The 23,625-nt window shown below is 47.4% G+C and overlaps 1 protein-coding gene across 1 annotated transcript in view; it reads right to left on the bottom strand.

Annotated features, from left to right (window-relative positions):
* Window positions 1-23,625, bottom strand: part of LOC135822356 (uncharacterized) — a 53,998-nt gene that overhangs the window by 9,263 nt on the left and 21,110 nt on the right. Inside the window, exons 4-14 of the mRNA XM_065335102.1 lie at window positions 21,333-21,374; window positions 19,028-19,213; window positions 15,708-15,851; window positions 15,240-15,323; window positions 14,306-14,533; window positions 9,719-9,788; window positions 4,519-4,663; window positions 2,486-2,580; window positions 1,309-1,520; window positions 768-905; window positions 224-379 (exon numbers count right to left, since the gene is read on the bottom strand). Of these exons, the coding sequence (XP_065191174.1) occupies window positions 224-379; window positions 768-905; window positions 1,309-1,520; window positions 2,486-2,580; window positions 4,519-4,663; window positions 9,719-9,788; window positions 14,306-14,533; window positions 15,240-15,323; window positions 15,708-15,851; window positions 19,028-19,213; window positions 21,333-21,374 (1,500 nt within the window). The remainder of the gene's footprint in view (window positions 1-223; window positions 380-767; window positions 906-1,308; window positions 1,521-2,485; window positions 2,581-4,518; window positions 4,664-9,718; window positions 9,789-14,305; window positions 14,534-15,239; window positions 15,324-15,707; window positions 15,852-19,027; window positions 19,214-21,332; window positions 21,375-23,625) is intronic.

Raw genomic sequence — 23,625 nt, 5'->3', positions numbered from 1 at the left:
AGAAGTGGAGTGTGTGTAAAAGGAGCTCGGCGTGCTTCACAACCACTTCATCTACCTGGTATTTAAATAATTTTTTAGTTCAATCACCCGTAAGTTACGTCATCGATGGTTGTGTCGGGGCCCAGGGGGGGGGGGGGGGGGGGGTGACAGATCCAGCTACTTGGGCCAGATGCATCTACTATATCCTTTCTTCCTGAGCTCTTGTTTCTCCTTCCGGACTTACCAGCAACTCCGTGTGCCCAGCATATGCATAGCCAGCTTTGTTCATGGACTCTTTGTTGAGTGGTGCAGTGACGATTGCGTCAGCTTCTCCACTGACGCACAGCTGCACGGCCTTGATCACCCACTCGGCTGCACAACGACCTGCCAATGGCGACACCTGCAGTATATATTATAGATAACATTAACAAAAGGAGCATTTTTACTTGTACACATACAAAGAATAATCCATGGGGAGAGGAGATCGACAATTGACATGGCCCAAGTCCCATACGTCTGGTCTGCTGGTGATGCTTGTCTCACTGATGTGCAGACATTGATACTCTGCAAGCCTGCTACATAATCTGGGGCCCAGGGTCAGTTCTGCTAGAATATACTTGTAATTAGCACTCAACTACCAGCCCATACAACACACCTATGCTACATGGAAGGGGAACACCAGAGTACTTCAAACGATTGCGATTATACAACTTTGAACTCAAAACATACCTATACTAGCAAGCAGTGTTGGTGGGAGGGGGGGGGGACTCTGAGGAGGGGCTGCTCACCTTTCCAAGAGCAATCTGCTCATAGGCACATTCTACGTTGGTGATCACTGGCACACGGCCCTGGGTTACTGATCCACTGTCTGTGATTACCAAGAATGAACTAATGGAGGTCCAGTCGATGTCACTTGCACTATGCACCTATTGGCATGCATCAACAACATTCATAACAAGTTTCACTTAGATATCTCCAGATGATTGTGTAACATTGCGTAACATTGTATGACATTGCGTACCAGCATGAAATCCTGTGAACAGATGCACCAACTTCCTTCCACTAGATCCCGTGTGTGCAGTGAGAGCCTTAATACACCCATCACGGTGTGTGTGTGTGCCTCTCTCATATCCAGTATAGAAATATGAAAGTAAAGACTCAGCGTTCATGTCATAGCATCTCTATGTTCCGTTTTCCGAGCAAGGGCATAGTGTTTGCCATTCTCGCGCCCCCTGGACCCACCACTGCGCTTGCAAAGACATCACTGGCAAGTGGCTGCGGGATCCACGACTGTGCTTGCAAGGACAGCCCTGGTAAGTGAAAACTAACCTCTAGTGGCTCGATTGTACCGCCAGTTATCTTGTTGGCTGCCGCCAATGCCTGCTTGCTGCCGACAACGATTGGCCGGCACAGCTGCCAAGTTTCAGCCAGACTCAGCACTTTGGCCACAATCTCTGGTCCGATACCAGCCACGTCGCCCATTGTAATAGCCAATACAGGTCGCTGTGATGTGTCCATAGGTGCCTGGGAAACATGTGTATCTATTGTGAAAGCAAACAAATAGAACAAAGAGGGATAACTTGAGTGTCATCCGTCGCCATACAACAGCCTGGGAATGTTTCATGAAGCAGGTGACTGATAGTCACACTCATTCTTGCACTCTGCCTTGCACTCTGCCTTGCACTCTGCCTTGCCCATTGCTGCAGCCTAACAGTGTGCCATGTAGGTAGAGTCTTGTACAAAAAGTATGTGCACTGCTGCATTGCTCAACATTGTCTGCCAAACAGAGAGAAAGCCAATTTTTGCACCTTTTTACATGGAAAACAATTAAGTTCCTAAGGCCCTCCGGCATTATCGATAATTTTCACGAAACGAAACAATTTAGTTACGACCCCCCCCCCCCCCCCCCCGAACGAAAATAGATTGACTTGACAGCAAGAATGCCTTGATGTCTCATCTATCAATATTTTTCAAAACGAAACTCCCCTTGACCCACCCACATATAAACGAAACTTTTTCTCGTCGTGTAAAAGATCGATAATTAAGGACGGCCCCTAATTCCATAAAAAAGAGCACAAAAAGCGCTCATCTATATGCACAGGGGGTTATTGGTGTAACATACACCGGGGGGGGGGGGGACCCACATACCCACACACCCACATACCCACATAACCACATAACCACATAACCACACACCCACTCCGAGCACCCACATACACATACACCCGCACACCCACATACACACACACCCACATACACACACACCCACATACACACACACCCACATAAAAACGTACCTGCACGCCCACATACCCCGCGCCGCGATATGATACCCACACACCCACATCCACCCAAGCAGTCAAGGGAGCTGGATATATTAACTCAAACCCATGTTCCCACAGGTTGGCAAGGGAGCCCAATAGACAACATCTGCTTGTAACAGTCAATTAGCAGTAACAGTAACAAGCATCACATAGCACATGTCACCCAGTGCCAGCACTCCTACCATTTTTCTTTAGTCTGAGATACGCTTGCAGAAATGCGTCATCACCACCTAGTCGACCTCCCTTTGTGACGATGAGCTGGTTATCCAGCTGTCCACTGTACAGCAATATATTGTATATACATGCAGGTGACAACACACGACACAGGAATTTTCAATGCATAGGTTGTACAGTGGTCCCTCTATAATCCGGCACCATTTGTGCCACGAAAATCTGCTGGATTAGGGAGGGTGCTGGATTAACAAATCTGATTTACTGCTGCAATGTGCATGAAGAGGACATTTTGGCTACTGAAAATTGTGCTGGTTTATCGAGGGTGCTGGATTATAAAGTGCCGGATTAGAGAGGGACGACTGTATTTACATTTGCCGTGTGTGTGTGTGTGTTTGTGTGTGTGTGTGTGTGTGTGTGTGTGTGTGTACGTGTGTGTCACCTCCACCTGGAAGGAGATTGGTTCGACACCGCGCAGCAGCGGGGAGAGTGGCGCACAGTATTCAGAACTGCTTCACCATCACAGCCGGCCTCTCGTGAACGGATTCAGTGCAATATCTGTAACAGATCCCTTTCGAAGAGCGGCCTGCCACGCCACAAGTGCACTGAAGAGCGTCGCAAACCCGTAGCAGACCAGGCTGGCAGCAGGCAATGCACCGCATGTCTTCGCTGGTTTCGCAGCCCTGGCGGACTGGCCGTCCACAAATGCCTGGATATGCCCCCATCTGCTACTCCAGTGCACGGCCAAGCCACCGCTGCTGGACCATCGTGTGACACCCGCCAGCGGCTCGCCCTACCTTGCTGCAGAGCCCACTGCAGCCAATGCGATCGTTGCTGCAAGTCAACCCGAGGATTCCAGCTACACAACTGCAACAAATGGATCAATGAAATGGCTAGGAAATCTTGCTAGGACGTTGATGCGACACAGCGCCTCAACCCAACTCTCCATGTCTGTCGGCCCCTCACACGAGGGGACATGTAACCGGAAAAGGCAATGTTCAGGACAGGACAGGACAGGACGTGTGTGTATGTGTGTGTGTGTGTGTGTGTGTGTGTATGTGTGTGTGGGTGGGTGTGTGCGCGTGCGCGCGCGCGCGTGTGTGTATGTGCGAGGGAACGAGGGTGTATGTGCAAGGGAACGAGGGTGTATGTGCAAGGGAACGAGGGTGTATGTGCAAGGGAACGAGGGTGTATGTGCAAGGGAACGAGGGTGTATGTGCAAGGGAACGAGGGTGTATGTGCAAGGGAACGAGGGTGTATGTGCAAGGGAACGAGGGTGTATGAGTAAATGAAAGCAAAAAAGAGAATACGACTAAGAGCGCAGAGATTAGATGGATGCATGGTTCGTATAGTTATACATGCTCGCTGAAACAACACCAGCAGCAGCTAAAACAACAACATCAACAACAACAACAACAACAACAACAACAACAACAACAACAACAACAACAACAACAACAACAACAACAACAACAACAACAACAACAACAACAACAACAACAACAACAACAACAACAACAACAACAACAACAACAACAACAACAACAACAACAACGACAGCAACAACGACAGCAACAACGACAGCAACAGTGGCATCAGCAGCAGCAGCAACAACAACACACTACACATTCTCTCTCTCTCTCTCCCTCTCTCTCTCTCTCTCTCTCTCCCTCCCTCCCTCCCTCCCTCCCCCCTCCCTCCCTCCCTCCCTCCCTCCCTCCCTCCCTCCCTCCCTCCCTCCCTCCCTCCCTCCCTCCCTCCCTCCCTCCCTCCCTCCCTCTCTCTCTCTCTCTCTCTCTCTCTCTCTCTCTCTCTCTCTCTCTCTCTCTCTCTCTCTCTCTCTCTCTCTCTCTCTCTCTCTCTCTCTCTCTCTCTCTCACACACACACACACACACACACACACACACACACACACACACACACACACACACACACACACACACACACACACACACACACACACACACACACACACATAATCAGACATATACATGTATACCCACACATAAACATACATACCCGACTGCATGTATAGGTACATACCCGACTGCACGTAGTAGAGGTGTGCAGGAACTAATCTCTCCCACCACATCAAACCGTTGCACCGCTCCACCAGTAGCAGATGTAGGCACACTCCGCAGCATGGATAGCAATGTTTTCAAAGTGTATCCACCTGATACCACCAACCCTGAACAGTGATAATCATACATACCACAAACAGCATAAAGTGTACAATTCCACTCTGAAAGTAGACCCCGGGAAGAAGCCTTCATTAACATTATTGTTAGAGACAACACAACCTCCATCCATAAATTGATGGCTTTTGATTTCTAGTTTCGCAATCTTGAGTGTCACTGCCATGTTTTTCAGATCTTGGAATGAATAACTTGAGTTGGAATTTAAGAAAAGGCCATGTCTTCTAGATGCAAAAACCTTCCTAAGTGCCATGCTCCTTGGTCCAGCAAAGCTGCTGTAATAGCATTCTGCCAATGCCCAATGACGGTAACAGTTCCACATTCTATAGAGGAGGTGTTGTACAGTGGGTACACAGGAAACAACGCAGGGTGAAGAATGGCAAAGCGGCAGGCAGGCATTATGTGCATCCAATACAAGGTAGAGTAAAACTTGTGACTAAAGACCATCCCTTGTAGAGAAAAAGCGGTCTTTAGTGGCAGGTGGTCTTTAGTTGGAGGTTTAAGCCGCGTTGCTATATACATGTGTGTATTCCATTATTATAAGGTTATGTATGTCAAAGCGCAGCTAACAATTCCCCACCACTTGCGCATGCCTTTCTTATTTCAGACCACGCAACACTTAGAGGGAGAAAATTATGTTTTATCACTGATATCAAATTCAGTTGCTACTTCAGAAGCCAGGAGCCAAGTGCTCCCTAGGCCCTGTGCAAGTTCGGCTTGGCGCTGGGCTTCAAATTTGTTGATGAAATCACTAAGTTTATTAGCATCCATTCATCCCACAGTAGCCAAGCCACTCTGCAATGTACCGTAGCATGCTAGCACTGCAGTGCTCATCTGTGCGCCTGGGGTATGCAATTGCACTTCGACAGAGCAGCTCAATCTTCGATTCTCCTTCGAGCAGTATCTTCGACGAGAGAACGCTTTCAATGCGCTCTCAAGGACGTTTTCTATCATGTTTGTTCTTGAAAGCACTTGAAAGCATGACAGGTGCAGTGCAGGTCACACTCACAGCCAGATGAACCCGCGTCCATTTGTTAAGTTGCAGTATCAAAAGAATCTCTCTAGCCCATAGGGCTACTTACATCACTCAGGAAAGCATCGTCGCTCATTAAGTTGTTTTGCGCACATATGGCTGGCTGCCAAAGCCCAACGCTTTCACTGGGATACTCCCGTCCTCGGAATCGATCTACCACAAGCATTCAACACTATCGGGCATGATCAGTGGATGAGTGCGCTGAAGGAGGTTGTGAACGAGGGGACCAGCTGCGTATGATACAATATCTACTCTCGGAAACAAAGCTTCATTTCCACCTTGGTAGAACGTCATCGCCAATATTTCAGACGGAAATTGGCACACTGCAGGGTGACTCCTTTTCACCGGTACACTTTATGGTATATCTGGAAGCAGCATTACGGCAACTGAGAAGGAAGCAACTCCCAGGCCCCCATGCTCGCTCATTGATGTTGATGACACAGATTTCGTAAGCACCAGTCGATCGTGGCTCTTTCAACTAGAAGCTACGGCGAGTTCTACCCTGGTGCAATGGTCGCTCAACATGAATCATGGCAAAACGGAGTACACAGGAATCACTAGACTCAATGATCCCAACAAAGAAGAACGGAGGTTGACATGAAAACTTGGAAGTGAAAACTTGGAAGTGTGATTTTTGATGTACTGAGGAGGAAGCAACTGGTGAAAGCTGCCTTCCAGCACCTGTGGAACCTATGGAAGCGCAGCTAGCAAATCAGCAAAAAGCTCTGCCTATGGCTACACCAAGCCTTTATCATCCCGTACCGATTTACAACTCCGGTACGTGGGCAATCACCAACATAGCTCAGGAGCCACCGGACTCTTTCCACCACCATCAACTGAGGTCACCTATAGGCATCAGTTGGTCTCAGACAATATTGAATAATGCACTACAAGCTCGATGCAAAAGCCAGCTGATTAGTCTCCCTATAAGTATATCGCAATGGAAGCCATTCGCATGTCCTCCGCAATAACACACCAGCCGTCCAAGCAATGGTTAATTATTCCCGTAGCTATGCAGAAGACGTTACTTCAGTAACGTCTGGCGCTAGCCAGGGTCCACACAGCTTTAATTCCCGTAGCTATGCAGAAGACGTTACTTCAGTAACGTCTGGCGCTAGCCAGGGTCCACACAGCTTTAATTTGGTGTTTGTTTGTTTGTGTGTTTGTGTCACGCCTGGCGCTATGCCGTATCTGTCCTGTACCGTACCGTACCATCAAACACAGCTGGCCACATACCGCTGGCCGCAATATTCAAATAGGGCTTTCAAACGCAAGATCATAACGTGAAGCAACTTGGACAAATGAGTATGAATGCGAAGTGTATGGGGGAATGCATGTAGGGCGATAGTGCGAGTTCGAATCCCAGGTAATGCCTGAAAAAAAATAGGAGAATTGAAAAAATTATAACATCCCTTTTCTTTTTTTGCCGTCATCAAGGCGGTAGACGGTGCGTATTACCCTCGACCGTACCTGTCCCATACCTGTCCCGTACCTGTCCCGTACCTGTCCCGTACCTATCCCGTACCATACCGTACAATCAAAGACGGCTGGCCACAATGCATATTCAAATAGGGCTTTCCAATACAAGATCATAACGTGAAGCAACTTGGAAGAATTAGTATGTATGCGAAGTGTATCGGGGGATGTATGCAGGGCGATAGTGCGGGTTCGAATCCCAGGTTATGTCTAAAAACAAAAAAAGTAGAAACTTATAAGAATTTATAACATCCCTATGCTTTTTTTGTCTAGGTCATCAAGGCAAAAAAAGCATAGCGTAGGGCCCTGAGCTTCCAAGCTCTCTCGTTTGGTGTTTGTGTGTTTGTGTGTTTGTGTCACGCCTGGCGCTATCCCGTATCTGTCCCGTACCGTTACCGTACCATCAAACACAGCTGGCCACATACAGCTGGCCGCACTATTCAAATAGGGCTTTCAAACGCAAGATCATAACGTGAAGCAACTTGGAAGAATGAGTATGAATGCGAAGTGTATGGGGGAATGCACGTAGGGCGATAGTGCGGGTTCGAATCCCAGGTAATGCCTAAAAAAATAGGAAATTTGAAAAATTTATAACATCCCTATTCTTTTTTTTGCCGTCATCAAGGCGGTAGATGGTGTGGTATTACCCTCGACCGTACCTGTCCCATACCTGTCCCGTACCTCTCCCGTACCGTACCGTACAATCAAAGACGGCTGGCCACAATGAATATTCAAATAGGGCTTTCAAATACAAGATCATAACGTGAAGCAACTTGGAAGAATTAGTATGTATGCGAAGTGTATCGGGGGATGCATGCAGGGCGATAGTGTGGGTTCGAATCCCAGGTTATGTCTAAAAACAAAAAAGTAGAAACATATAATAATTTATAACATCCCTATGCTTTTTTTTGTCTAGGTCATCAAGGCAAAAAAGCATAGCGTAGGGCCCTGAGCTTCCAAGCTCTCTCGTTACGCTAGAAAGAACCTCATAGGTTTGAGACTGACGGCGGCCGACAACCAGCCTACCGGTTATTGTGTCTGCTGACTTGGAAGCAGTGGACGCCAAAACGCTGAGGAGTTTGGAGGACTTGCACAGACTCAGGCAGGTTAAAGCGGACAGGGCTGAATGGCGAGGTCTGTGTCAACGTGCGCCTGGAAAGGATTAGAAAGGGACGGATGAAACTGCAATATCTGGACTCACCTAAACATAACCTTGTGTGTTTAGACGTTTTCTTTGTTGCTATACATTCAACTCTTGGGATGATGGAATTAAATCTACTCTTGGCTGAAGTAGGCAGGCAGGCATAGTGGGATGGTCTAAGACCATGATTGAGAAACAGAGGGTACCAGGTTCAAGTCCTGCTTGGAAGCGGAAGGATTTTTCCAGCCGTGCTGCGACCCACGGTTAATTGGGAACTCGTGGCCTGGCACGAGGGAAACATGGATGCAGTGAATGGGATTTCGGTCTTTGACCACTTTGTGGTGGGTCTGATCTACTCATCTCCCACCGCTTAGGAGCTGCATCTGCGCCTTGATCCAAGAGGGTGGTGGCGTTCCTGCGGATGCGGAAAACTGGGCCTTTGGCCGAGTCTCACGCGAACCGTGATTTTTTTTTTTTGGCTGAAGTACCACTAAATGTTCTACTTCCGCGGCTCTTTTGCCCCTCTTCTTCCGATTGGTTCTGTTTTGGTTGTGGTACAGTGATCAATGTGTCCTTTTTCGTCTTCATTTTTGTATCTTGTTTATTTTCCATAGAATATTTTATTTTATTCTGCTGCCTCCGTTGTCCAGCACAAGCGAAGAAGTGGACCTATTGGTCAACTTCAATGCGAGAATGCACATGGTAATGAATAAGAATCGTTCAAGACCATGGAAAATATTCAAAATTTCAAAGAAGGATCTTCGAACCTTTTATTTCCCACACCGCTGCCGCTAGTTACGGATCAAAAATTGACCTCGGCATAAAAAAAGGCGGTCGCTGGTCACATTGAGCAGGTAGTTGCTAGTCAAAGAACATTTTGAATTTGAGCGCGTCCATGCCTGGTGAAATGATCGACGATAGTACATGTGCCAGGCTGGTCGCAAGTCATGAAGGTCTTTAGTTACAGGTGTTACGGTACGTTCCATTTTCCAGACTGAAATGTTCCACTGAATCCACATAAAGGTATAATTATACCTTGAAAAAGTCCCCGACAGGAAAATAGTTACTCTCCATGTTCAATACTGCAACCAAGAGTCCATAACCCCAAGAGTGTGCAACTGGGGTCTGGCTGCTGTAGGCCCACTGCACGGCGGAATTCCAACATTACGTCATGCTGCTGAGGCACAGAGGACAATACTCCGCATTCCGCGGTGCTTGGAACCAGGGAGTAGTACAAGCGCAACGAACGTGTACGTCATTTTTGACGTAATGTTGGAATTCCGCCGCGCGGACCCCCATGTACAGAGTTGCACACTCTTGGGGTTGTGGACTCTTGCTGCAACATAATTGGTATCAACGGTGTCACCTTGGACAAGACTAAGCTAGCGTTGGCCTCACCGGCTAGTTTCGAACCAAGTCTCAGGATGAAATCCTTTGCTACTGTGCACAGTCCGGTGATAATGTTGCTCTGAAAGACATGCAGACAAATACATACAATGGCAGAGAACATGCAGCACATTCAAGCTGAAATAAGTGACGCTAGATGTGTTGTAACATTTTGTATAAAAGAGCAGAGGATAAATTGCTACAGGGTGTGTTTCAAAAGTACTGAGCACTGAACACTAAGCAGCATTCCACACAAAAAAGACCCACTAGGCACGCATCCATGCCACCCGCTAAACGATCACGGTGGTCACTTTCTGCTGAACTCATTGAAATTCGGAGTTGTTATTGCCTAGACATTTGCATGAGGACAAATGTGAAGATGAGGACAGTCTCAAAGATTTTCTCCTAAAGTATGCACAGTTGTATGCCCAGTTGTATGCACAGTTGTATGCATGGCAGTTGTGAGCAATCAGGAGTGTGTCTTTAGGGCTAGATAATGTTGTCCAAGAAATCATGAAATCAGATGGTGAGCCAAGGAAATATTTTAAATTGAAAACATGGAAAACAGTAGCTCATTTTCATGCCGTGGAATGTCTCAGAACTCCTTGTCAGTCTGGTGCTCAATTGTGCACGTACGACTATTCAAAAATCTGGTTTAGTTGGTGCACTCTAAAGCATAACTTGTGCCCACAGATTTCCATGTTTTCAAGAAATTAAAAATTAATCATGATAGTTTTTTAGTGTCGGCGTAATAGAGTTGACTACTAGTCCGCAGTCCAGGGTGCAGAATTGTGACTTTTCGTTCGCCACGAAAGGGCACCAAGGTTTGACATGACCAAATGAAAGAGCAAGAGCAGGGCTTTCCAGGCATGTGTCTCTTGATTAGCTGTGTTGGGGCTTTGTTGACCAAATCGCGACAATTGTTTTTCTACGCGTTGCCATGGCAACTGGATCATGAATTTGAATTTTGAGGCTATTGCAAGCATCATAGCGATGTTTGTGAACTGTATTCGAGCCACAGAGGCTGAGGAAAGCCAGCATACGAATTTTTACTGAATTTGGATGAAGTATAGGCATGTAGAGAGGAGAAATAGTACTGCACAGTCTGCACAGTATGACACAACATGCGACACAGTTGTCATGTCATGTACTACCTTGCAGTGTGTACCTACAACCACACTATCGCATAACGGATGAGTTCAAAGCAATAATACTAATAATTATATTATGTTCTAGAATTACATGTGACAACAAAATACACAAAGGAAACCTGATGAGACGAGTTAGTTAATTACATGTATAGAGACTGTTGAGTCACCTCCACCACAGTGTATAGAGACTGATATGAGAAAACCCGTGCCAAGCACACTGGAGTCGGCCTTAGAAAGAGTGCATTTACTTCAAGTGCAAGTCAACGTAATGGTTTACAGCAATGCAGTGGCTGAAAATGCAGTGTGTGTGTCAGCACCTAAACATAAAGAAATGCGGCATCAAATTTGTTTCAAACTAGGGAAATAGTTCCGCAAAATATTAGACAATGCTGATAGTTAACCACTGTGTATATTGCGACCCAAAGACCAGGTATGGTCAAACAAAGGGAATGAACTATTTTTAACTGTACTTCCGCAGCGACCACAACAACACCAGGGGCATACGAAGGGGTGTTTGGGGTGCCAAAGCACCCCCCCCCCCAAAAAAAACCGAATTCGATCTTGGTTTGCAGCTCGTTCAAGAAAGACCATAACGCGCGGACCATAACTCTACACATCGCACACTGTAGCCATCCCTGTTCGGACTTACGTGGTTTTTTATTTAAATCTGAAACCAATCTACGCGTTTTTACTTGCCCTTGACTATTTCGTCTGATGATTGGCCATTTTGGAATGGTTAGTACGCTACACAGTGCGGCACGTCAGCCTTATAATGTACATCATCCGCTTTGAATGTCTTGTTTTATGCCGTTATGTTCTCCACATGTTTCTCCGTAGAGCTGTTGTGGTTATGATAACAAAATATACCATGTGACGTTCATCCACTGTCCGTAGACGGCTCAATTTGCCGAAGGCAAAGAGCGGAATACACAGACTGAAGAACGAGCAGTTGCGGTTTCGTAACTCTCAGTTTCACGAACTAGATCGATCATCAGACGAAGATTGATACTGACCCTGCCCTGAGAGTGAGAGTACTGATATATACCATGGATGTGGCAAGCGCAGCGGACTTAGTATTAGTAGCACTCTCAGGCCAAGGTCAGTATCAATGTTCGTCTGATCGGATTGATTCAGTTCATGAAACTCAGAGTTAGGAAACAACAACTTCACGTTCTTCTGTCTGTGTAATAACAAAATATATAAATATCGGCCGACATGAAAGGACCACAATGAAGGCATGCTCTTTTGTGTGGGAACGTCGAGGAAACCACCTTGATCACTATCCTGGCTACGCCCCTGAAAACAGTCATCAAGTAGTTCACTGCCTACAGCAGAGAAGAAATCATCCTCAGAGGAATTCGATGAGGCAGTGAGGTCAGCAATGTGCGTCTTTTGTCTGCTTGCTACAATCCTAGCGAGAGTTTCTTCATAAGTGCATGAATGATAGCAAGACTTATGGTAGTGTACCTCTCTAGCGATCAGATTCGCTGAACTGATTGCTGCCATAATCCTTTGATCTTGTCGTGTGGCAGCAGCGTTCCGCAATTATTTCTTTTCTGCTTCCACTGTCACGAGTTGAGATGTCGCCTGCTTGGTTGTACAGCTCGCTTATTTGTTTCAGCGTGCCACAAAACAGGCATATTTTTTCTTCTGGTTCAACAACAGGGGCTCGTAGCGATTGATGAGTCCTGTCCATCGAACTGCGGACTCCTCGGATGCCGTGCAGGCTGTCAGAATATTTGGCACTTGGCATTGGGTGAATACACTTCAGAGCTCTATTCGTTTCAGGTTCCGGTACAGAGGAGATAGCATCATGTACCTGGCCGGCCAGCATTCGGCAGGAGCTCATCACTGCAGTTGGTATTGCCAAAATACGTGAAACCATGGCATAGGCGAGGCACACCCGATCGACCTAGAACCTAAATTCTACAGAGTACCGTCCAGGAATACGTTTTTACATCTGAAGCGCACCACGTGGCACTCGAAGTGTGCGAGATTTCAAATTTGAACTTTTGAGTGGGTTTGATGCATGCTCAAACTTACGCTCCGCGAAACTTGTGCATGGATTTGCCCCGAAGAAATTCGCCTCTATCGTGAGAGCGCCCCAGATCTAGAAGCAGTTCTCGACTGTTTTGGGTACCTCAAGGGGTCCTCTTTCAGGCCCCCACATCAAACCTTGGTGCCCCGTCGTGGCGAACGGAATTTTTTTAGGGCTACATTTTGAGCACTTGGACTGCGGACTATACAGCCTGCATCTTCAAATCTTTCTGACATTTCCACTCACCTTTGCCATGCACTTGCAACATTAGCCGCTGACCATACATATGTATAATATGCAGTAACTGGTCGCAACCCATAGAACAAATTTGAAATAATTATTCCAAAGGCTGACATTCAGTGTAGGTGTATGGACCGGGTATGAGTGACAGTTCATGTGCCATTGTGTAAGCAAGATACAGTAGTACTGAGGTACTGAGGGGCATAGCCAGGGTACTGAGGGGCATAGCCAGGGTACTGAGGGGCATAGCCAGGGTACTGAGGGGCATAGCCCAGTGTTACCAACTGCCCGTATTTGTCCGTATTTTTACGGAAAAACGATGATTTGTCCGCAGTACGGATTTCAATCGAATTTTCCCGGAAAAGCGAAAAAAATACGGTGTCTTCGAAAGGAGGGAAAATGGTGCAGAAGTCACAATTATCAATGGAATTCGTGACTAAAGAGAATGATGAAACTACAATAGGATTTATACACTTGGAGTGAAACGACGAGGATACAAGAATAGTAAGAAAAATAGCACAAACTTAGGAAAAATTTGCACAGGTAATAAAAAATATAAACGTGAGAAAAGAAAGGAAATTGAGCAAGTGCAGTGTGACAATGGACATGCATGTGCAAGTGTGTGTGTATTGGTTTTTTCCAAATTACACTAATAATCAGTGAGAATGTTGACCTGAAAAAAACGAGTACGGAAAACGCTGAAAAATTCCGCAAAATGGCACTGAGCAATACGGATGGGGGTAGAGGGCACTTGGTAACACTGATAGCCAGGGTACTGAGGGGCATAGCCAGGGTACTGAGGGGCATAGCCAGGGTACTGAGGGGCATAGCCAGGGTACTGAGGGGCATAGCCAGGGTACTGAGGGGCATAGCCAGGGGGACTGGAAGTGTTTCCCTTGCTATCTCAACTTTGCATTCGACCCGGTGTTCATGCACAGCAGTTTGCACTGTTTTCTGACCAAACTGCCTGCGTTGCCTGGTTGCCGGGCATGCCACGGATCAGTCGGCCTACGTCAGTGAGTACAGTGGTGGGCCTTTGGTACACATCATTGTCATAACCAATTGGGCAGATTTTACTGGCTGAGCTTGGCAGTGTTGCTGCCACACATACCAGTGTCTACATGTTGATAGCTCACTAGGACAATCATGAAGCAAACCTGCTGTTCTTACCGTCGTCTCAGAAGCTCCTTCATTCATACTTGCTCTCAGGACAACAGCAGTCGGACATTCTCCTTTCTGTAGAGATTCAAGTTTCGCATCAACGCCCCCCGCTGTGCCCCGGCCACAGTCCACCTCCACCAGGCATGTGACAGCAGAGTGAAGGGTGTGCAGCTGTGTTGAGCAGGTGGGAGAATCAGAGCCGATGACAAACACCACCACTTCACCACCAGTTGGCACCTGTTCATGGTGCCAGGGTGGGTGAGAGATAGTATTCGAGAGCGTGTCAGAGGGAGTGTCAGAGGGAGTGTCAGAGGGAGTGTCAGAGGGAGTGTCAGAGGGAGTGTCAGAGGGAGTGTCAGAGGGAGTGTCAGAGGGAGAGAAGAGAAAACAGTGTTACGGTAGTGTGACGCAATGGTACATTTCACGAATCCCAAGGAATCCCAAGCTGCCCAACCCCATCATTATAAGCTGCAAGACTTGCTCTAGGCTGTAGCCACAGCTAGCAGAGCAGTGCTCCAGACACAAACCACAGAGCTTCCGTGACATTCACAGTTAAAACATGCTTAGCTTTCTGCTTCTCTATGGACATTCAAACATTAATAGGTCACTGTCATGCCACCACAAGGGCACTAGCTGAGACTAGTAGCCTGAGTAACAACAACCGTCCTAATAACAACTGTACATCATCACATGCACCAGGTTCACTTCAAGTGTGCAGGTAGCACTGCACAACGGAAGCAAAATGAGCACAGAATAGAACACAATATAGAGACAGAATTGTGAACCGAGCATTGTCATTTCTACTGTTTGGAAGCAAGAATTTCAAACACTCCATGAATCCTTGATATCCTGCAGTGATGACAATGCGTCAGCAGGTGCCAGAAAGACTGCCCTTAGAACCAGTATGCCGACATACATTATGTTAGACTACTAGTACACATACCTGCGCCGGCTGCGGTGCCCGGCACACAGCCTGGTCACAATGCCGTTCAGCACTCCACGCAGTGGCAAGTTCAGCTGCAAGGCCCTACACCAAGGCAGAAGCAACCGAGACATTTTACAACTTGTGTCAAAGTGTAGTGGACATCACTGTTTACATCATAACCATGAACCTTTTCTCCACACCTCAGTTATTTCAACCATGGGGAAACTTGGCTCTTGTCCTGCAGAGACTACATATCAAGTAAAATTCACCCACTACTTTCAACAGGTTGATCATTCTCAGTACTAGTACAAAGAACTCTCCCAGTTAATGTCAGTGGCGGTTGCGACCATAGATGGCAGTCTGGTCCTATTTAACTCATACATGTAGTTGGAGTGATGAAGCCTCCCTGGTCTAACAAGTTCATTTTGTCAGCAGCAATCATAACATTGTGTATAGTAAGTGAGTTAATGATCAGCTAGTGCTTACAGCTGATCCACAGAGTAGCATTCTCTGGGGCTGCATAGCCACGGCCTGGGCTAGAGTACGTAGGTGTTCTTGCTCTACAGCATCAACAACGGCGATGCTCTCTTGGCGATTGCTTGTAATGTGCGACAGGGAAGATGCAACAGCCTGTAGAGTAGTGCAAGGCAACACGAGGATATGTAGCAGCATGCACGATTGTCACACCAGCGCATGTATACAGCACTGGCCAGGGATTTCTAACCAGTGGCTGCTTGATTCAAGGAGCAGAACTCCCATGGTCCCATTCTCCCATGGTCCCAGTCTCCCATGGTCCCAGTCTCCCATGGTCCCAGTCTCCCATGGTCCCAGTCTCCCATGGTCCCAGTCTCCCATGGTCCCAGTCTCCCATGGTCCCATTCTCCCATGGTCCCATTCTCCCATGGTCCCAGTCTCCCATGGTCCCATTCTCCCATGGTCCCAGTCTCCCATGGTAAGATTCTTGGCTGACCAGCGCTTTACATGACCCAATCGGTAAAGTGCAGTGGGATACAGGCAGGAGTGCAGTGGGATACAGGCAGGAGTGCAGTGGGATATAGGCAGGAGTGCAGTGGGATACAGGCAGGAGTGCAGTGGGATACAGGTAGGAGTGCAGTGGGATACAGGCAGGAGTGCAGTGGGATACAGGCAGGAGCGCAGTGGGATACAGGCAGGAGTGCAGTGGGATACAGGCAGGAGTGCAGTGGGATACAGGCAGGAGCGCAGTGGGCAGTGGCGTGTCCAGGATTTGGCTGAGGGGGGGTTGCGGCCGGGATCAAGGCGGGGTGGGGTGGGGGTAGATGACATCATGCTACTGTCCCAGGTCAGCCATTTTGAAAACCGATGTCAAGAAGCTCCTCCTGTAGCCCCCTTCTTCAACAGTTATTCACCCGAACGGCCCCAGAGACTGTTCCGGAGGATCAGCGCACCACACGGGGTAAAGTGTCGAACTTGCTTCAAGTTCCCTTTCTTCGTGGGCCTGCGGGACGATCGACCATGATGTTTCGGGGAAGCATTCTCTGGAACGCTCTCCCCTCTGATTTTAGAGTGATACGTGTCCCTGGTCCCTTCCGAAAAGCTCTTTCTGCCATTGATATACTTTCTTTGTGAATATCCTCGTTTTAAACTTTTATTATCTGCCATAAATTCCAACCTTCTGATCTATCACATTTGTTCATGCATGTCTATAAAATCAACCAAGTGTTCCTGACTCCATGAGATTGTCTTTCTATTCTTTGACTCCATGAAATTATTGTCTTTCTATTTCTGACTCCATGAAATTGTCTTCATATAAATTTTTCCTTTTCTTCTTTTGGTCCTTTCTGTCTTATAATATTATTATTATCATTTCTTGTTTTCCCTTGCATATCATCCCTTCATCATTCTGTGAGAACCTGTCCTATGGGCAGGTGAGAAGGCATCTCTGCCTGCTCATTTGGTGAAGTAAAATAAACAACAACAACAACAACAACAACAAGCCGTAAATCTCACACACCACGAGCAGTATTTCTGTACACGCAGCAACAATGTACATTGTAAACTTCAAATAATAATTTGCCGTTAGGTGAGCGAATCAACTGCAATTATTTATGCGAGTCCAACAATTTCTCACCGCTCTCAAAGAGTCAAAGCATCCTTTACATAGGCAGCGGTACTTGTCACTGTGCGCTGCTAATGTTCTTCATGTTCTGGCTGCTCGCTGACAACAGGTTCTTCCACGCGTCTGGCGGAGTGTGACTGTCAGTCCGCTCCGAAAGTTCAACTGGAATAACAGCGACTTCATCACCCCCACTGTTTCCTGTTGGAGCGGCAGCAGGAGTTGCGCCGCCACAGGAACGCTTTACAAAAATGCCAGGCTCTGCTGGCTAGAGCTTGGCTTTTTGGGATGTCCCTGAGACATCGAAGAAAAGCCTTCGAGTCAACCAAAACACGATTCGAACGAGGATGATCGCCTGAGCCCTCGGCATTCGAATCGTGTTTTGGTTGACTCGATCGAAGACTTTTCTTCGATGTTTGTAGATCTACCGTTGAAGACGCGTCGAGCGCGTCCCAGCAGGGATCACACTGTACAACAGTACACACAGGTCACCGTGTTTCTGTAGCCGCGCCGTGCATGCTCACTGTACGTAGACTCTACTCTGTAGACTGAGTCTGTACTAGTCTGTACTCGTAGTGTGTACAATCAACACCAGCTCGACCGTGCAACCGCTTTTGGACAATCGTTTCAGGCCGCGCGCGCCCCGCGCCTAGTCTAGCTCGACCCGGCGCCCTGCCTATTATTTTTCGAAACCTAGGTCGAAATTTTTGAGGGGGGGGGCGCGCGCCCCCCGCGCCCCCCCCCCCTAAACCCGCCACTGGTGGGATACAGGCAGGAGTGCAGTGGGATACAGGCAGGAGTGCAGTGGGATACAGGCAGGAGCGCAGTGGGATACAGGCAGGAGTGCAGTGGGATACAGGCAGGAGTGCCTTGCACCGTAATAGTGCTCTCCGATTATTCCCCCATGCCACGATCCAAGACTGAAATCGTCTCCCATCTGCCCTGCTACGCAACCTTCCTACGCAGAAGGGAATGCAGGCATTCAATGAAGGCGCCTACAAGTCTCTCCGCAGTCAAGACTGGCACTCAGCCACAGATGCCTTGTGAACCCTCCCTGAACACCCTCTCCGCTTGCACCCTGGCTCCCCATTTTTTACTCAATGACATGTATCATCTTTCCATTTCTCACCCTCTATACAAATTTACTCCCCTCCCTTCCCCCTGTGCCTGTGACTCCTCCCCATTTTTGGTGCACTGAAGTGTCGCTGAAGCCGAGTCCTCAGTTCGGTGGAGATGCTCCAGTTTTACCACCACAGTTGCGTCTGCAGCCACCTCTATCATGCAGCATTCTGTTCTCGAGGTTCAGTCGTGGTTTCTCGTAAAAAAACCTGCATACTTTCCATATGAGAAATACATGGGTTGGCAGCATACATGCCATACAGCTGTAGTTAGTAAAGCTAGTCCGGGACCTGCAGAACTCTGTGACACATCCATGCGCACTATACAAATACATGGATGACGGGCAAGTAACGTGTTCCAATGCCCGATGAGTAATCAATGACCGTAAATGCAGAGCTCTAAGCACAGTCCGGCAAACACATGGTGATACACTTTTAATAATTATGCACCTCAAACTCAATCATGCACGCACATATGCACACACACACACACACACGCACGCACGCACGCACACACACACACACACACACGCGCTCGCCCACACACATGTGCATAGCTACACTAAATGCTCAAGTAGTACAAACATACTCACCTCCTTTCCTCCCAGAACTGTGTCAATGTTAACAAGCTTTACATCATCCGTTGCTACGTAACCATCCCTGCACACCAGTGCTACAAGACTGCTTACTACAGGAAGCACCTCACCGCCCAGAACAGCCGGCACTTTGCTAGCAGTGGCTAGCATTGAGCTTTGAGCCAGCGACTTTGAGACGGGCACCTGCAAAGGCAATCAGAGCAGCAGATCACATAGTCACGTGCTGACTGTGGGGCACCTAGCTACCTGTATACACAACCAAAAAGCATTACTAATGTAGTATCATGTGAATGCAGAGCATAAGTCTTTGGCCACAAACAACTGGCCTCTCAGTGATTGATCTATTTCACTGGAAAATTCAAAAATGTCACATATCCTGCCACTTTCTTCTGGGTACGCAGGCTCCACTGCAGCCAAGTCAATGACTAATTCAATCACCAAAACTCCTTTGAACTGCCCTCTGTACTGCATTCAAAAAAGAAAAAAGAACCGATATTTCAGCCCTGGGCCATCTTCAGGATTGATAAGAAGCAAACATTTAGGTGGAGGCGCCTACAAATTGTGTGAACTGGTAATAACTGTTGACTTTGCCCTATTAGAGAGGTTCTGCAAAACGAAAATGTGTACGAACTTTCGCTCCACGTCACGAAGTGAGAAACTTCGCACGAACTTTCGCAACTTTGGACGCGAAACTTGCAGGGAACGCGAAATGAACTTTCGTAGGAAGTTTCGTGAGATTGGGTCATCCCTGGTCATGTCGTACGTGCACTTGGCGCGTGCAAACTACGAAAATGTGCAGAACACAAAGTTCGTGCGAAAATTCGTACACATTTTCGCAAGGCCTGTCGCGAAACTTCGTTCGAATTTTCGTTGTGCAGAACCTCTCTATTATAAAGCACATGTACTTTGACTGGATAGTTAGGTAATTGAACAGGAGGGGTGAATTTCCTATCCGGCATTTCTCACCTGTATCGCTTTTTTTAGCAATGCAATATATTTTTGAAGTATGTTCTATTTTTTTTACTATTCTTGTATCCTCGTTTTTCACGCCAAGTGTATATAGATCCTATTGTAGTTTTATCATTCTCTTTAGTCACGAATTCCATTGATAATTGTGCCAAGAAAACGTTCTGGAATCCTTCAATGGGAGGTATGCATCTAAGATGGCCGTCACCTTTTTTTGCAGGGCAAGTTACCCATACTTGGCAGGTACAACCCGTTGCAGTACATTTATGTGTATGACCTCACAAAGTTCATGACCTTTTATGCAGAGTTGGTATCAAGGTGTGTACGGTTGTAGGGGACTTACCCCGCAAAACCTAACGGCGGGAATTTGATGCATACGTCCCATCGTTGCTATGTTTGTGATATGAATGCACACACAGTTTTATTCAGTGCTATAGTTGGATAATTGTTATCATGAGTCTTTGTGTGAATGTTGTTGTGAATTCTTCTTGTTCTAGTTGGTGACACGTTCGACATCACAAGTTCTATTTCACCCAATTTTCTTGAAACAATTGTTGAGATGAGGTCTTTGGAAGGCTAAGTAATGGCGCAAAATGCATTGCGGGCATATGTGCGATTTTATCAATTGTCAAAATGGCCGCACATGCTTCTGTCGGAACGCTAGAAACTCTGTCCAACGTGAATTTTGACCATGGCACATCGATCGTGCTGAGGACCTGATGTCTTTCTCAGCCTGCCATGGCTGAGGAGTGCAAATCCCATAATCCATTTCCATGGTTATCATGGGCTATTGCCATGGAATTTCACAATATCAGTGCCTTGTACGATCGCGTCCAAAATTCGTGGACTCCTCCATTGGCCCCTTAGCAACAGTTTAGGGTCAAGTTTTTGGTCAATGTTAGAACAGAGGCCATGCAGCATGTCTGTGTATGATGGTCCTACCGGTAGGACCGAGGTCTATGCAAGCTATCATTTTAAATTTTTTAATCATCCCATGACATAATGCCTATGACTTCAGTGACCAGCGTACGGCCCGAGGCAGAGATCTAATAGTAACAGCCAGTCAAGGCTGCACTAAGATTCTGTGCTCAGTCTGCTTTCTCTTGCCCTTGCATGAGGGCAGTATCTGCAATATGCTTCATGCTATGCCTTTGGGCTCATGATGAGGAAATTGCTCAGTGTAAGAAATACAGGTAACTGGTGGTTTCAGGCGTAAAATCACAAAATTCATCCATCACCGGTCACCGTGAGATGTAACACGCTATGTCGAGCCAAGACCAGACCCTACTAACAACACAATGTTCAATCAAAGATGGAGCGCTACTATACACCGTACCCCATGCAACAAGTGAATACCACCCACAGTCGTCCTGCCAGCCTGAGGAAGGAGAGAGGCACAAAACAACAACAAGAAGACAAGACACAAGTAAGAGCATTGAGGAGCTCATACAGTAGTTAAAAAGGGGAAGTTAAGGGCGCGCTCACACTGCGACCATGAGCTCGCGTCCATGCGTCAGCAAAACGCAGAAACGTGGCAGTCGTGCTCACACTAGGCCTCGTACACGCGTAGACGTGAAGTTGTCACACAAACTTTACGAATTGCAGTTCGTATCCAAAAGAGTTCGTGCATTTCCTAGTAAAGTTGTGGCCCGTTTTGGATGTAATTTTTCGCATGTTGCATGTTGGAGGAAGTGCCTCGTGTGGTTCGTATTCTTGAAGTCGACGAAAATAATTCATGCAATCAGGTAGGTTTGGACTCTTGAGGAACTGCCGCTGACAGCCAAGGGCTTTCGCTTTCCTGACCTCGTGGTCAGAGCAAGTGCCAGTGCAGTGGAAATTCCGGTAGTGGTTTCTTTTGTCTGTTGCCGAGAAGAGAACTGTATTTTCCGATGATATGTAACTGAAATGTCTTGAGGTATGGCATTCCATCATCGCAGAAAAGTAGACTGGAAAGATGATTTCCCAAACCGAAAAGCCAGACCAAGCTGCAATCGTATTGAACGAGTACACTACACTGTAGAAATTGGTCACTGACCCGATCACAACGAAGCAACTACAAAAACAAAGACATCGTCCAAAAAGGGCAAAGAATGCATATATGGCGGTGCGTGCGTGCAGGACCACAACTACAAAATTTTAAAAATGTACAAATGTCGAGGATCGATGACATCGACAACCGCCGAGTTCCATGAATCAACACACCGGAATTTGAGAAATTGAGCATACTTCAGGCCAGGTTGTACACAAATATGCTTCACGTCTACGATCATGTTGCCGCCAAGTCGTGGCACCCCCCTCCGGAGGTCGCGGTCACGATTTGAAACGTGGCCGCGACGTTTTGGTCAAGTTCATGCCGTTGCCATGCAACTTGGCCGCATGGCCGCATGGACGCTGGTTTTGGTCGCAGTGTGAGCGCGCCCTAAGGCAAAAATTAAAATTTCACCAGTTGTAGTCTTCGGGGTGCTGAGTCGAATGGTCTTGGTCCGAGAAAGCTGAGACGCTCCCTTCCTACTTGAATCCCAATCGAACTCGCGCACTTCCACCGAAACTGGGTGACTGCGCCCTACTAGATGGGGATTTGTATGCAAAATGTCACTAAAAGCGCCATTTCGTTCTTATAAAAGCACGGATGACCGCGATTGGCCCATATGTTGTAGTCTTTTGGACGCTGAGTCGACTGGTTTTGGTCCGAAAAGGCTGCGATGCAGCGTTCCTCCTTTATTCCCAATCGAACATGGTTGAAGAAGCGATCACGTGCTCCTGGGTGCCCAAATCACCTGGTCACCACGCCAGCAGGCGACAACTTTCGCACCAAGGTTCAACTCGAGTGACAGGACTGCACCCAAAAAAGGTCAAACAGGCTAGTAAGTTGTACCCTGCAGGCACGGTGACCAGGTGACTGGCGTACGCAGGAGCACGTGACCGCTTGTTCAACCATGTTCGATTGGGAATAAAGGAGGAACGCTGCATCGCAGCCTTTTCGGACCAAAACCAGTCGACTCAGCGTCCAAAAGAGTACAACATATGGGCCAATCGCGGTCATCCGAGCTTTTATAAGAACGAAATGGCGCTTTTAGTGACATTTTGCATACAAATCCCCATCTCGTAGGGCGCAGTCACCCAGTTTCGGTGGAAGTGCGCGAGTTCGATTGGGATTCAAGTAGGAAGGAAGCGTCTCAGCTTCCTCGGACCACGACCATTCGACTCAGCACCCCGAAGACTACAACTGGTGACATTTTAATTTTTGCCTTAACTTCCCCTTTAAGTTTTAACACCACACCCGCAGTGACACTAGTCCTAGTCTTGTTACATCTCTACTTCAGAGCACAGCCGCGTGATGTGGTCATATTCCGCCCATGTCATCACAGCATGTGAGTCGCATTCCCCTTTGTATCACCCTTGACGCTGGTGATGGTCTCCTATGCTGTGCCTTCTTGCTCTCCCACACACAGCCTTCTGTTATGAACTGTGTGGCTGGGAATCTACTCCATGGTACCAAGGTGTGCATACATGTACGACACCACCATTTACGATGCCACAGCACGCTGCATACCTGACAAGCTGTGTGTTGGCACAGTATGCACATTTGCATGGTATCAATGTCCCCTCAGGCCTGTTCCAGTGTGGGA

Source organism: Sycon ciliatum, chromosome 1, assembly GCF_964019385.1.
Source record: "Sycon ciliatum chromosome 1, ocSycCili1.1, whole genome shotgun sequence".
Classification (NCBI taxonomy): domain Eukaryota; kingdom Metazoa; phylum Porifera; class Calcarea; order Leucosolenida; family Sycettidae; genus Sycon; species Sycon ciliatum.
Note: the sequence above shows the minus strand (reverse complement) of the source record. Positions and strands in the feature narration are given on the sequence as shown.